General features: G+C 57.5%; 1 protein-coding gene across 1 annotated transcript in view; it reads left to right on the top strand.

Moving 5' to 3' along the window:
• The window catches only part of SPNS2 (spinster homolog 2 (Drosophila)), a 45,181-nt gene that overhangs the window by 1,215 nt on the left and 28,467 nt on the right, over positions 1–15,499 (top strand). The window contains exons 3-4 of the mRNA XM_011958615.1: positions 6–131; positions 14,378–14,443. Coding sequence (XP_011814005.1) covers positions 6–131; positions 14,378–14,443 — 192 coding nt within the window. The remainder of the gene's footprint in view (positions 1–5; positions 132–14,377; positions 14,444–15,499) is intronic.

A 15,499-nucleotide genomic window follows, 5' to 3' on the forward strand; every position in this document is an offset into this window, starting at 1 on the left:
CGCAGCTACTGCAAAGGGCCCCGGCGCACAGCAGCCCAAACCGGCCAGCTTGGGCCGCGGGCGGGGGGCAGCCGCCGCCATCCTCAGCTTGGGCAACGTGCTAAACTACCTGGACAGGTACACCGTGGCAGGTGAGCGAGGGCCCCACCCAGCCCGAGGACCAGGACCCCACCCCATCCCACCACCCGCCTCAAGGGGGGTACCCCAGAGAGCTTTTGGTCCCAGGCCTACTATCTCCAGGACCTACGTGAGGTTCCCTACGGACCCTGTGCTGTGGCACAACTGGGCAAGGGATGCCTCCGTGCCCCACGGGTACAATCCAGCTCCCCGCTCATACACACCCGGGGCCAAGGGTTAGAGGAGTCCCCACCCCTGGAGCAGCCCGCGCGTCCTCGCCAGCCCTTGACGGCTCATCCGTTGTCCTCTTCTCCAAGAGTCTCCTCTGCGTCTCTCTGCCTCCTTGTCTGTGCGCCCCCTCCGACCCCAGCTGCAGGTTCCCGGGCCTCCTTCCCTTCCCCCAGCCCAGGCCGTCTGTCCGTCCATGGCCCGTCAGTTCCTTCCTTTCTCCGCCGCCTCCACCCCGCTGTGTGCGTGCGGCGAGTGCGCGCGCCCCTTGCGGGTGTGGGCTAGGGAGACCGGGTGTGTGTGCGCGTGGCGGCGCGGTTGTGTGTGTGAGCGCGTGGCTGACAAAGGCTCCGGGCTGCGGGGAGCGGAGGGAGGGGCGGGGCGGGTCCGCGGCGCCTGGGGACCCAGGCTGCGGTTTGCAGCTGGCCCTGTACAGAGGCCTGAAGACGCCTCCCCCTGCTCTAGGGTGCTTGGGTTGTAGGGTAGGGCGCAGGCCTCTGAATCTAGAGACGTGGAGCCTCAACCTCAGGGAGCATCTCTGGGAATCAGCCTTGGGGACGGGATTGGGATCGATAGAACAACTGGGTTCTAGCCCCGGATTTGCTCCTAATGTGCTTGGTGTGTGACCTTGGGCCAGTCTCAGCGTGTGTTTAGGTCTGTTTGCTCGTTTGTGAGTTGATTGATCATTGGGCCTTTGGGGGACGCACGTGGTTCTGGAATTTCCTTCTGCTGGCTCCCCTCCCCAGCTCTTAGGGGTGGCTCTAGGGGTAAGAATTTGCCCTAGACTGAGTTACTACTGGTTGGGAATGGTGGGGCCTTGAGAGGGAAAGACTTTGGCCAGACTGGCATAGGTAGGGGCTCCCTGCAGGAGGAGAGCAGTACTGTGTACCCGGCATGCTGGCCCAGAAACTGCCTAACTATAGCTTAGTAAAATCTGGAGCTACCAAACACACACACAACAGGGAGAGAGAGAAGAGAGAGGGAAGGATTTATTTTGGACAGACTCTAAAGAGAACTTTGCGGCAGTTGAGAGAAGAGAGCCCGGGCATAAACCACACACCACCTGGTGCCTTTCTCCGGGCCTCAGTCTCCCCCTCTGTTGAATGGAGTTTTGTGTCAAATGGAAGGGAAGAATTCTGATGGGAGGGCAGAGGCTTCCCCCTCCCCCCATTCCTGCTTTCAAACCCCTTTGGCTCTCTGTCATTCCACTGGAGGAAGTTGGAAGTGGGTACCAGTGGCATCCGTTTCTGGGTCGAGCAGTCCCAAAGAGACACTTACTTTGGTCTAGAGAGCAGGAATATTGAGCACCTCCCAAGAACGCCAACTGCTGTCGTGCATACACCATGCTGCCAGGGACCTGGGAGCGTAAGTGCCACCCTTTGGGGGAGAAATCAGAGAATAGCTGGGACCTGTAGTCAATTCAAAAAAGGCTTCCATACATAGATGGGGGGACCAATGTCCCTGTACAGCCCCCGTCCCAGATGGCCAGGAAAGTGACTGGCAAAGCTGGTGTTAGATCTAACAGAAAGGCTCTGCCTGGGAGGAGGTCTTCCCACCCTTTCTCAGCTGAAGAATGAATGGTACTACTTCTGGCACTGTAGCAGTCTCCAACTTGTTTTTTTCCAGCCCCAGACCACCCCCTTTGACGTTCTTAGGGGAACTGCCTCTGCCAGGGGGCAGAGCCAGAGAGGGTGGAATCAGGGCGGGCTGGCGCTTATCTGCTCCCACCTCTAAGCGGGTCTCAGAGTTAGACTGTCAGAACGGGGGAATGAGATAGGAAATTTGTGGTGAATTGGTAAAGGGAAGTGGGGAATGGTGGCTAAGAGGGGCGTGGGGCGGGCAGTTAGGGAGGAAGGCCCGGAAAGCCCTGTGCAAACACCCGCCTGGGCTGCGCCTCCCTCCCTCTCCTGGCCTGGGATGGGAGCTCACGCACCACCCCACCCCCAGCACACAACAGACACAGGTTTCCTCTCCGGATAAGCCTGGTTGCCCCTCTCTCTCTGGTAGATTTCCCCATCTCCACTTCCCCAAGTTCAGTTTTTAGGAATATTTATTATCTCTATGGTAACTACTATGGCTTGATGTGCTAGGGTCAGGGGAGTGCTCATGCCAGGCCTGAGTGCACCTGTTGCTGGCTGGCCCGGCCGGAACAGAGGCGGGGATGTAGACACTCCATTGCTCAGTCTTTAATGTTTGCACCTACCTGGCCCCAGCTCCCCACCAGAGAACGAAGGGAGATCCCACTCTCCTTCTTTAAATCTGTCCTTAAAATCTGTGTTTTCATAGTATAGACCAGCTTTGTCCAAAAGGAATATAATGTGAGCCACATATTCATGTCAAATTTTCTGGTAGCTGAATGAAAGTGGTACAAGAAATAGGTGTGATTAATTCATAATATATTTTATTTAACTCAATATATCCAACATATTTCAACATGTAATCAATATAAAAGTTGTCAGGGCCGGGTGCCACCGGTGGCTCATGCCTGTAAACCCAGCACTTTGGGAGGCCGAGGCCGGTGGATCACCTGAGGTCGGAAGTTCGAGACCAGCCTGGTCAACATGGTGAAACCCCGTCTCTACTAAATCCAAAAATTAGCTGGCATGGTGGTGCACACCTGTAGTCTCAGCTACTCAGGAGGCTGAGGCAGGAAAATCGCTTGAACCCAGGAGGTAGAGGTTGCAGTGAGCCAAGATCATACCCCTGCACTCCAGCCTGGGCAACAGAGTGAGACTCCGTCTCAAAAAAAAAAAAAAAAATAATAATAATAATATATATATGTGTATACACACACACACACACACACACATATATGTGTTGTTAATGGGATATTTTGCCTCCTTTTTCATACTAAGTCTTTGAAACCCAGTATGTGTATTTTCCATTCACAGCACATGTCAATATTACGGTGGCCAGGGGCCACTAGAGTGGACAGTGCAGGTCTAGAGTCTTTCCTGACCGAGTTCGAGGCAAAGCTCTTCAGCTTCCCAGCCGTGTGACCTTGAAGACATCACCTGAGCCTTCTGTGTGATCATTCCCCTCCCGCCCGCCTCCCGGGTTGCGTGGGATAAATGAGACTGTATCTCGAGCACCTGGGATGGGGCCAGATTCCTAGGAGGGCTTCACGAGTGCCAGCTGCCTTCTCCTTCATGCCTCTGCTCAAGCTGGGCCCCTGGCCACGATGCCCTTCCTGTTTGATTTTTTGTTGTTCTGTTTTTTTGTTCTATTTATGACAGTCCTTTTCAGGACACCTTTGCGAACCCCTCCCTTCTCCACAGGGCTGGTCTCCGTCCTGGGAACTCTAGTAGCTTCTGCCTCTGCGCAAGCATTCCCAGCGCCACACGGTGAATCTGCTAATTACGGCCTCTCCTCTGCCCCATGAGAACTCCCTGAGGGCAGCAGGCCTCAGAGCGGGTGAGGAGGGCCAGGCTCCTGTGCTTGCTCTTCTTACTGAGCGTTGCTTCAATTGGATGAAATTGAGGTAGCCCAGAAACCTCTTCTAATTCCTTCCTTGCACCTCCTTGTGCAGATGGGAACACAGCCGTCCAGAGAACAAAGACACTTACCCATGGTCACAGGCAGGGCGGAGCAGGGCCATACCAGCCAGTGCAGCATCCTCTCCAGCCCCAGGAGCCCCGGGTGGAGGTAGGGGCATGACCCTTGCTTGTGGCCCGGGAACGCAGAGGCTCTGCTGGCTCAGGCAAGAGCCCTTTGGGTAGATGAATTTCAGTTTAATTGAGCCAAGGCAGTTTGAGCTCCCCTAGGTCACATGGCTGCTGCTCCCATGGTCCCTACCAGCCTAGCAGCCACCCACTCTGCATTCTGAGCCCTCTCCTCACTGCCAGGTCAGGAGAAGGAGGTAGTCCCTCAGACGGGGGTCTCACGCCCCCTCTCACCAGCTCTGCTTCCTGGTGCCAGAGCCACCTCTGCCGCCCAGGCTGCCGTTCTTTCCTCTGTGAAATGGAAGCAGAGCTGAGGGTGTAGGTGGCAGCATTTTGTTCTTGGAACCAGGCCCCGCAAGAGGGAGCTGGCCCCGGCCTTGTTTACGGTTGGTGAATGACTGTTTGGGAACTGAGACCCTTCCCCGACTTCTGTGGGGTACCTGTTCTCTTCTCAAGACCTATTTTCTTTCCCTTTGATCCAGCCGGGGGCAGCCTGGGCACCTGGAGTTGGGTGGAGTGGGGGCTGTTAAGGAAAGGCAGAGCCTTGCCCTTGGGGGAGTCCTTTTCTGCCAAAGAAGCTGAGACCGGTATCCATGGCAACTGCTCACTAACACAAACCCAGAAGGAGCGATGAGCATAGGGACCCAGCTGGGAACACAAGCCGAGAGGGACTTGGGGGCTTCCCTGGAGCAGCTGAGCTGGGTGCAGGAGGAGGGGGCACCAGGCTGGGGCTCACTCTCCTATTGGCCTTTTCTTTTGGTCTGTCCTGTTAAGTCTATCCAGAATTGAAAGATGGGGAAACTGAGGCCCAGGGTCTTTTACAGGGTCACCTGGTGGGTAGCGGCTAAGCCAGGCCCTATCTTGTGGCTCTGCGGCTGTCTCTTTAGATAAGGATGGCTGCCTTAAGGATAAACGGTGCCCCTGCCTTGCCCTCTTAGGTGGCCCTGTCCGGGCCACTGCCACGTCTGCCCTGTGGGGAAACCCCAGCTAAGGTCTGAGGGACAGGGCACCCAGAGTGTCTGACTGGCAGGCTCAGCACCCAGGTGAAGGGCCAGGCGGCCTAGAATACCAGCGCCCTTGTGACTCACTGCCTGCTGCCCACTTCCTTGCTCCTGCTTCCTCTTCAACGCATCTTCCAGCAGGCTCTGCCAGCCTCTCCACTGTGGTGTTGATCCGTCAGAGGAAGTGCCTTGAAACATAGTACCTTCATCTGGGGCCCTGGACCAGTGATGGCCCTGGCCTGTGCCTCTGTTTCTCATTTGGTGGATGAGGCAGGAAGGCTGCAGGTCTGCAGGTGACAGCCTGTTCTGAGAGGGAGGCTGCCCTGTTCAGAGCTGCCCAGAGGAGGAGCTCCTTGGCCCTTCCCCGGATCCTTCTGCAATAGGAAGTGGCTTTTGTTTCTGCCTGTAGGGGCCTGAAATCTTGAAGGTAGAAGGGGGATGAGAGTGAGGGAGGCCAGTAGGACACTGGCCCGATCCCTAGGCTTCTGAGGCTGGGCTTCCTGGTGGGTTCCGAATGTCTTCTGGGCTGAGCTTCCTGTTCCTGGCTCTGCCAGCCTTTGCCAGTGTTACTGTGTGACTGGAGGCGAATTCTGACTCTCTCTGATCCCTGAATCCATGGTAGATGATTTTTGTCCCTCTCTTGCTGTTGTCGGTGTCTTGCTCCCAAGGATAGTGTGGGGCACTTGGTCTCAGGAACTCTAGTCTGCTGGTCGCTGGCTCTGCCTGCACCCCCCTTCCCCAGGACAACCAGATCTGCTTCCCAGGAGCTGCAGTAGCCAAACAAGCTTGACCCTGGTGGGTCTCAGCAGTGTCCTCTTTCTAGGATGCCCTCTCCCGTGCTCTGGGCTGAACCGAGTGCCTAACTCCTGGTTTTGAACTGCAGTCTGCTCCGTCTCCATCACAGCACCTGTCCCCATGGAGGCTCACCATCCCCCTCTAGCCATGAAGGGCAGAGCCGGGTCACACCTGAGACCCCTGCATGCATAGGAGACTGCCCCAGGCTGGAGCCCTGTTGACTGAGTCACAGACTCAGTTGACTGAGACTTGGGTTGACTCATACCTGCCTGACCCAGAGCACGTCCTTCTGGGCTGAAAGGGCACTGGTAGGTTTGGACAGCTCAGGTGAGGGACCAGGCCCCTGTACTGACATCAGGGTTTCTCTGACAGTGGCTGGTGCTGTCTCTTTGTTCTGACCAGGGCTCACAATGAGCCTCAGGGCCTGAGTCTCCAGGAAGGAAATGGGGGGATGTAGTCAGCCGTAGTCCCTGTCTACCCAGTCCTCAGCCCTGACAATGAGGCCGCCCAACCCCCACGCTGGGCAGAGCAGCTTTTCTACATTCAGGAGGGCACAGTGGCAGCTTTGCCCTGTCTCTTCTGCAGATAGGGCTGCCCCGGGTCACACAGTGAGGCCGTGTGAGGAAGTGCACCGGTCTGGGCCTGGTCCTCGCCTGGTGGCTGGGAGGTTGGTGAGTAAGGCCATAAGAGAGATGAGGGTAGAGCATCGGCACTGGGGCAGGAAACAAACCTGGAAGGAGGCACTAGCCAGAGCTTGGAGGCTGGGGACGGGGTCCTGTCCTCCTGCCTCCGGCTTTCCTCTGCTTTCTTGGAGCGCTTGCTAGGGTGTCCCCACTCCCACTCCTAGAGCCATGAGATCTTCATGATTCCTTCGCTGTCAGGCGTGGGGTTCCTGAATGGGCTTCCGGGAGGCAAAGAGCAGGATGAGGCTTTGTCAACTGAAAAGGGCTGTGCCTGGGGAGGGGTCGGGCTACTTGGTCACACAGCTGTTTCTAGCACCCGTGTGAGGACAGCTGGTGTGGATGTTGAGGGGTGACTACTTGCAGCCTTTTTTGGGGGGGGAGTTGTTGGGGTGCAGGTGGGGAACATAGGCCAGATGTGGGAGCCTGGGGCCCAGCTCGGCCTGGCTCCTGCAGCCTCTGTCCCGCTCACCTTCTGCATCTCAGCTTCCATGTGAGGCGGGGAGCAGCAGTCCCTGGCCGCCTCGGCTACTGAAGCAGCACGTGGGGAGAAGGCTGAGGGTTTGTGGGCTTGAGGGGAGCCATTCTGAGGTCTCTTATCTCTTCCCCACCCTCTTCCCCAGGCCCCTGCCTTATCCTGTGTCTGGCTGGCATATCGTGACCCACTGGCCACAACCCCTGTGGGTCAGGATAAGGCTGAGGTCACCTTGTCCCTGGTCCCTGGTGGTCTTGGGAGCCCCTGGGCCAGGACAGGGCTGGGGAGGCTGAGTTGAGGAAGGAGTAGCTGTGCAAAGCCCCCACATTGCTAAGGCAGAGAGCCTGATTCCAGTAAAGCTGGCCCCAAATGATAGACTAGAACCACAGGCCAGAGGCCCGGCAGCCCGGCCCCGCCCACTCTTGGCATAGAGACACAGCAGGGAGGAGGGGCACGCGCTGGGCTCCGGGGTGGTGTCTCTCTAGGGCTAGCGGGGTCTGCCGGCAGGGGTCTTGAGTGGGGAGGGTTGCTTCTGTAAGGGGCCAAGGCTCTGGGCTGGGGGCCTCATCCTCATGGTCCCTGCAGAGACGATCACTAAGCTGCTCTGCCATTAATGACCCAGATTTGCAGGGTGGCATGGGGGTAGGGGACCGGCACATGTAGAACAAACCCAGTTGAGATTCAGAAACGAACCCAGCAGGGATGTCTTGGGATTCTGGGCCACTTCTGCAATGGGCGACCTGAGGCTCAGAGTAGGGGCCGGCTGCTCCTGAAGGTCACATAGCCTACCCCGGGCAGACAGGGCAGGATCTTGCCCTGTGGGATAAGTAGGATAAGTGATAAGTAGGAGTGAGTGTGCCTGAGTCCAGGGCACTGGCTCAGGGACTGCTTTGGCCCAGTCCCTAGGCTGGTGGGGTGCCGGCGGGGCTGGGCTGTGGGTTCCCAGCCTTAGCCATCCAGCGCCAGGCCAGCAGAGCCAGGTTCTCAGGGCCCTGTAATTACCGGGATGGGAGCTTCAGCGGAGCGGGGGCAGGGGTAAGACTCCCAGCATAAGCCAGCCCTGAGGCCTCACATGGGGACCCGGATCCCTGTGAGAGGGACTGGTCAAGGGCATCAGGGCCCATCCCTTCAGATCCCGAGACCTTGTCTATCTGCCCCCATTTTGGATACAAAAAACCAAGGTGGGAATGCCCCATTGTTCTCAAGTCATAGCTGGGGCTGTGTCCTGTCCTACTAGTTAATGACCAATGATAACATTTATGACATTTATTGAGTACCTACTATGTGCCAGGCACTGTTCTAAACACTGTATGTGGATTAACCTACTTAAACCTCACAGTAACCATATGAAATGAAGCAGGTCTTCAAATTAAGCCGTATTACAGAGGAGGAAATTGGCACAGAGGGGTTATGCTATTTTCCCAAGGTCACACAGCAGAGAAAGTGGGAAAACCAGGATTTATTTTATTTTATTTATTTATTTTTTTGGAGATGGAGTTTCACTCTGTCGCCCAGGCTGGAGTGCAGTGGCGTGATGTTGGCTCACTGCAAGCTCCGCCTCCCGGGTTTACGCCATTCTCCTGCCTCAGCCTCCCGAGTAGCTGGGACTACAGACGCCCACCACCACACCCGGCTAATTGTTTGTATTTTTTTAGTAGAGACGGGGTTTCACAGTGTTAGTCAGCATGATCTCGATCTCCTGACCTCGTGATCCTCCCGCCTCGGCCTCCCAAAGTGCTGGGATTACAAGCATGAGCCACCGCGCCCGGCCTGAAAACCAGGATTTAAACCCAGATGCTCCAGTTCTGGAGCCCATGCTCTTGAGAATGTAAGCCACCTGCTGCTCTGAGAGAGGCTCAGGCGAGGTGAACGTGGGCTGATACTGACTGTACTCGGGGAAAGCAGGGGGTATGTGGGGACAAGCTTGAGGGGCCCTGTCTGGGCTGCCTAGGAAGGAAGAGACCTCAGGACCACGCTGTTGGCGTGTTGTATTTGAGCCTGGCCTGAGCTGAGGGCTCTCGAAGTCAGTGTGGGTTCTTCTTACACCTTGGCCTTTCGAGGATTCTGTGATGTCAGCAGATTGGGCCTGGCTGGAGGAGGGAGGAGGAGGCCAAGAGTCCTGGAATTGGGGCTTGACTCCTCTGGGGTCTACTGAAGGACCAGCAGTGATGGGGAATCACTGTGAGTGTCTGGGGCAAGCTGTTGAGTAAGTCAGGGCCAGAGTCCATCCAGTTCTGGGGGTGCCCTTGAGGTTATAGGCACCGTTTCACCAAGAGCCTCAGAGGAGAGAGGCAGGTGTCCTGGTAGACGCGACTTTGGATCTGGGTCCTAGAGGTGAGGCTGGTCTTAATGGCTAGAGAGTGAGAGCCCAGGAAGAAGCACAGAGGTAACCAGGGCTGGGAGGCCTGTGGCCTGTGATGTGCGATTCCAGGGAGCTTGGAGCAGCCCAGCTGGTGGTTTCCAATCACCTGGGCACTGTGTTGATAGATTCTTGGGCCCCACATCTAGAAAGGGTGACTCTGCAGGTTTGGGGAGAGCCCCAGGGAGCTGTATTTTAATAAGCACACCCTCCTTAAAGGTCATTGGGATTCTCAGGCGGGTTTGGGGACCAGTGATCTTCCCAGGAAGAAATCGGGGTCCAAGGAGGTGAAAAGTCAGGGCTAGCAGCATTCGCCTTTGACTGGAGTCGGGGGCTGTATGTGTGTGTGGTGGGCACTGTGGTTGGAAGAAGAGCTGGCTTAGGGCCAGGTCATGGAGGTCTCAAATGCTAGAATTCTGGGTGGCAAAGGTGCTGCTAAGTGTGAGTGGGCAGCTGTACCCTCCGGGCCGACACTCGTAGAACAGCGCCTGGCACAAAGTAGTTGGCCGATACATGTCAATATGTGCACTGTCATTGTTGTTACTGGTACCACTACTGAGCCAGGGGTCTGGGCCAGTGGATCTTGAAGGACTGATGGACGATTCTGAGGCCAGAGGTAACCAGTGGGTCAGAGCATTAGCTCCTTGAGTCCAGGAACTGTCTTGTGGTCTCTAGAGGCCCAGGCCAGGATCTAGAACTCAGTAGAAGATTTGTAAGAGCTTGTGAGATCAGGTAGCAGGAGGGATGCCAGCCGGCTGGCAGGGGCTGGAGGCAGGGAGCCCAGGGAGGAGGCTGGGCGATGAAGCAGATGGAGAATCACGGGGGCCCATTCATGAGGCAGAGGGAGTCGAAGGGGTATCCTGGCTGACTCCCAGGGTCCTGCAGTGTCCTGCAGGGTCCGCTCAGGGAATGGGGACCCAGTGGTGAGCTGAGGAATCGGAGTCAGGAGGCTGGAAAACAGGGATGAGAGTGTCTGGGAGTTGAGCCTCCAGCAGGTGGTTGGTTTCAGAGGAGGAAAGGAGGTGAGAATAGCGACTTGGGAAGGAAAAGAACTCTCAAGAACTTCTTAGCTGAGTGTGGTGGTGCACGCCTGTGGTCCCAGCTGCTCGGGAGGCTGACACAGGAGGATGGCTGGAGCCCAAAAGGCTGAGGCTGCGGTGAGCTGTGCTTGTGGCACTGCACTTTAGCCTGGGTCAGAGAGCAAGACCCTGTCTCAAAACAACAAATGCTGTCACCTGTGAAAGGAGGAGAGAAAAGCAGCTGGTAGAGGGGACAAGTCAGAGTTGTGCTCACCACCAGGGTGAGGGAGGTGTGGGCGTGTTTGTGGGCTGCTGTCCGGGGCTAGAAGCCAGGGAGAGGCTGAATGCACGGGCCCAAGCCAAGAACTGACCCAGCGCAGCCTCCCTGCCAGGCGAGAGACAGTTCGCCCAGAGGAGGGAATGGTGGCCTCAGACAAGAGGTGAGAACTCCCAGGTCTTGGAAGCTATGTAACTGTTGTCAATGGATGTTGTTCCAGAATGTTTTCTTGGGTGATGAGGACCCTGTGGCCAGGAGATGATTCTGGCTATGGATTTGGGGCGCTGCCTGGAGAGGCCTGCATTGTGGCTGTGTTGGTTGGGGTCTGCATCTGGGGTAGGAACCCCACTTCGCATGTTCCAGGGCTGGTGGGGTGGGCTTGGCCCGAGCTGTGGGAGGCTGCTCCTGGGCGTGAGTCCCGTCCTATGACCCACCAAACCTCAGCCTCCAGGAAAGAGACTAAAAATAAGGCTGTGGTTAAGAAGGGAGGGGTGTGTGGGCCCGAGCCATGCTGGAGCCCAAAGGAAAATCTGAGGCGACCTGCCGAGCTGCTGTGACACACGCTTCCCGTGCCAGCGGCCAGTGGGATCTCGCCCTCCTGTGGCTGTGGCCGCTTCCAGGCCCGGAAGAGGGAAAGCAAGCCAGAAAGGCTCAGACGGGGTCCGACCTTGGGCCTCGCAGCCTGCAGGAAGCCCTGCTCCTTGGGAAGGTTCTCTCTGGTCTTCTTCCTGGAGCTTGGCCTTGGACCCAAGCCTGAGCGCCGGGGGGTGGTGGGATGGGGGCAGGCCGTGTTATCCAAAGCTTCCTGCGTCCTGGGAACTGTCCAGGACTTCCCAGAGACCTCAGATGCCCAACTGGATGTGGAGGAATGTTCTCCCTCTCCCAGGAGCTCTATGTGGTAGGAAGTCAGGGGAAGGCTTCCTGGAGGCAGAGGCAAATCCTGGACCTTGAAGTCATCGGATGGGGAAGTGTGCAGCTGGATGGCTGGGATGTACTGCCGGGAGGAAGCGAGAGTGCTTTGATTTGCCGTGGACACAGGATGTCATCATGATGGCTATTTTGATATGGCCTCCCTCCCAGAAACAGAACCTGCAGTTACTGCAGACCCATGTCCCTCCCAGAAACGGAACCTGCAGTTACTGCAGACCCATGTCTCTCCTCTGGACTATGGATGGGAACCTCCTGCCTCCTCCTGCCTCCACCCATCCTCTTGTCCACCCAACACCAAAATAGCGACAGTCCCTGCTCTGGGTCCTGGAGATGACCCACCACGGCTCCTGCCTTGCTTGTGGTCTAGTGGAGGATGAAGCCACATTCGCCCTGTGAAGTCCCTGTGGGCCATGTGTGTGCTGCCCTGGAGGATACCAGCAAACCATGCAGAAGGCAGCATGGCAGGAGAACAAGCTTTGGTTTTTGGCAATAGACCTGGTTTCAGATCTCACCTCCAAAATAGAATGTACTGTGTGACAAATTACTTCATGTCGCAGAGCCTTGGTTTCTTCCTATATAAAGTGGGATGAGAATCATAAATACCAGCACGGATAGTGAGGACAGCATCTGTATCATCTTCAAAGCCTCACGCATTCCTTGGAACTTAGCGGGAAGCAGTAACGAGTGACTCAGCTCAGGAGCTGCTCCCAGCTGGGCTTCTGTGTGCGTTCCCTGTGCATTCCCACTCATCCTGGTGGGCCCAGCGCGAAACGAGTTTGGACGGGGGAGAGTGGGGACAACTAACTTACTGAGGGTGGTGGGAGGGGAGCAAGCGGGGGAGATATTCCAGAACAGGAGGCATCTGAACTGGCCTTGAAGAAGTGGCAGGAGTGAGCCTAGTTGACGAAGTCGTACCAGGATAGAAGAGGAAGTGTGCGGAGTCAGGGGGTCATGAGTAGCTTGGGGTGGCTAGTGGAGGGGTGGTGTCCTGAGAAGGGAGGCCGGAGGGCAGGGCTGGCAGGGCCAAAACTGCACCCTGTGGTCTCGTGAAGGGGCTTGGATGTAGGGGAGCCCCAGATGACTGACTGTGCCACAGAGGGATGGGATCAAACCCACATGTCAGGAGAGGGAGCAGAGTCCTGACCCAGAAGGGAATGGGTTATGGGGCTATGAGCCTCTGGGGCTGGGTGGGGGCACCTCAGAGGTCCCTCTTGCTGGCCCTGCCATCCACAGGCCTAGCTAGGACTGGCCCCGGCTTCTACCTTCAAGGCAAAGCCACAGCCTGCCTTGGTTATTAAGTCATTAACTGGGCCTCACACAGCCTCTTCATTACGGGTAATTATGGTCAGTCCACTCAGGACATTCACAAGGAGGAAGACAGCTTCTCTGGCTGTCAGGCTGCTGGGACATCCGCCCGTCTGCTCCTGCATTCCAGGAAATGGCTCAGCATCCCAACCTGGGTCTCGGAAGGGACAGTGACATTCCAGACTCGCCACTCCTTCTGCACCCCCAGTCCCAGCTGCCAACGGGATCCTCATACAGGGCCTGGAGATTCCACTTTTTCCTACTTCCCCGTGGTGTGACTTGGAGCCCATGGCCTAACTTCCTATGCTCCAGTTTCCTCATCTGTCAACTTGGATCCTGGTACCAGCCTCCTAGGGCTGTGTGAGGATTAAACAGGCATTTAATGCTCAATTAGGCAAACCATCATCTGTTGAATGCTGCCATCATCATTGTCATCATGAAGAGCTCTGGAGTCCCCCAAAGGCCTCTGTCCTTGCCTGTGGGGCCCCCAAAGGCAGGGCCATCTCCTCCTCCTCCTCCTCCTTCCCCATCCCTTCTCACTGCAGATGTGCTACGGTTGGGGGGCTCTGGCCTGTGGCCTGGGTCCTTCTGTCCTCAGAGATAATGCAGGCGGAGACCCTGAGGCCCTCGGGGGTGGGGGCTGTGTTTTATCAGGAACCCGGGCTGAGTGCTGCGAGGGGTAGAGGGTCCAAGATCCCGCCTGTCCCCCAGAAGCCATGGCTCTGCCAGTCTACTGGAGCTGTGGGTGGTTTCTAGGTGGTCCAGCTGCTGCCCCCACCCTGTGACATGCAAAGCCCTAAAGTAGTTGGGCTTGGGAGCAGGTGCGGCCTCAAGAAATCCACTTCACCCAAGAAAGCGGGCGGGCCTGGAGCCCCGCCTGCTTCCCTCTGTACCCCGGGCCTAAATCTGAAAATGGGGGGCCTAGTTATAATCCTGAGGGCAGCTGGGGTGACAGCATGTGTGTGTGTGTGTGTGCGGGTGCATGTGCACACGTGTGCGCGCGTGGGTGTGCGCATGTGTGGGTGTGCGCACGCGTGTGTGCATGTGCGAATGTGGTTGTGCACATGTGCAGGTGAACCAGAGTGAGTGTGGCTGCCCCTCCCAGGCCAGAGGGCTCCCCCACAGCTTTCAGGGCCCCCCACTGCTCTCTGGGTCGTGGGCTTTTGGTCCCCCTGAGGGAAAGGCCCATGTCTATTGCATTGCTCCGCGGCCTGGGCCACAGGTAGGGAAGAGGCCCGAGCTGGCCGAGAGGAGCTGTGGTTGCCCATGGGGCAGAATGACCACAGAGGAGCCCTGCCTCTCCCTGCTCCTCAGGCCCTTGTGAGTGATGGGAACAGACTGAGGACAGGAGGTCCCCGTGGAGGCAGGAGGGAAGCCTGGGAAACCTGGGCAGGGTAGAGGTCGCGGCAGAGCAGGAGTTCTGCAGATGCGGCCAGGCTGGGCCCTGTGAGGCGGGAAAGAGGCTGGTCTGGTCTGTGGGGACACCAGCATCGGACTGGGCGAGTGAGCACCCTCTGTCTTCCCTCCAGGCGTCCTCCTGGACATCCAGCAGCACTTTGGGGTCAAGGACCGAGGCGCCGGCCTGCTGCAGTCAGGTGAGGCCCACCTCCCACCTTCCCCCGCACCCAGGTGTTGGCGTCGCGGGTCCTGTCCTGCTGGCCGTCATCTGCCACCCGGTCTGTCTTTCCCTGTCCTGACTCCTGGAAAGAGAGTGGGCTTTGCATCCCCGTCCCCCTACTGCAGCCGCCGATGGCACTGCTTCTCTGAGCCTCTGCTGCTTCTCTTGTGTAACAAAATGAATAACACCTGCCCTGAGAGGCTGTGGCAGGTGAAGGAGAGTATAGGCAAAGGTTGCAGAGGTGACCTTTCTCTGGGTCCTGGGGCCTCGTTGGTCCAGGTTCCTTCCTGAGGCTGGTGCAGGGAGCTCCTTAGTTCAGTAAGTTGGGCAATGCCAACAGAGCCGTGGTGACCCTGTTTTTATCTCCTACCCTCCCCCACATTCCTTCCAATACCATCAACCCTGGGAATCACCTGCTAGGTGACAAGGCGGAAAACTCCACCTAGTCAGCCCCAGAGCGGTTCCCAAGCCCGGGGCAGGCGCCTGAGAATCTGGGCCCTGGACTGGATGTGGGCCTGAGGTTCCCTGGGGCCCAGGCTTCTGATGGGCTGCCAGAGCAGGGCCTGAGCCCCCAGGCTGCTGGAAGCTGGACTGGGCCAGTGTGGGAGGCTATTCACCACTTATGGCAGCCCACCAGCCCCTCCCTCCCGGGAACATGCCTCCCTTCTGCCTGTCCTCCCCGCGACATGGCCTTGTGGGAGCTGGGCCCTTGGCTCCCTGGCCTTCCCACTGGCTGAGGCCATGTTGGCAATGCCCTTAGCAGCACCCCTCATGCCCGGGCAGAGACTAAGGCCAGTGCTGCCACGCAGGGCTGGGGGCAGGAGGCCTGGTCCTGACTCTGTTCTAGTCATGCTGTGTTCTAGTCGTGCTGCCTTTTCTGGGCCCTTGGCCCTGGAGTCCCTCCAGCTGTGAGCCCCAGTCAGATGCAGGATGAGGTCCCCATGATCTACATTCCAGTCAGTGAACCTCTTCCCCTGCCTGGGCCCTCCTGGGAGGGAGGGGGTGGAGTGAGCTGGTTCTGTCCAGGAACCTG

Source organism: Colobus angolensis, unplaced genomic scaffold (assembly GCF_000951035.1).
Source record: "Colobus angolensis palliatus isolate OR3802 unplaced genomic scaffold, Cang.pa_1.0 Scaffold47, whole genome shotgun sequence".
NCBI classification, from domain to species: Eukaryota; Metazoa; Chordata; class Mammalia; order Primates; family Cercopithecidae; genus Colobus; species Colobus angolensis.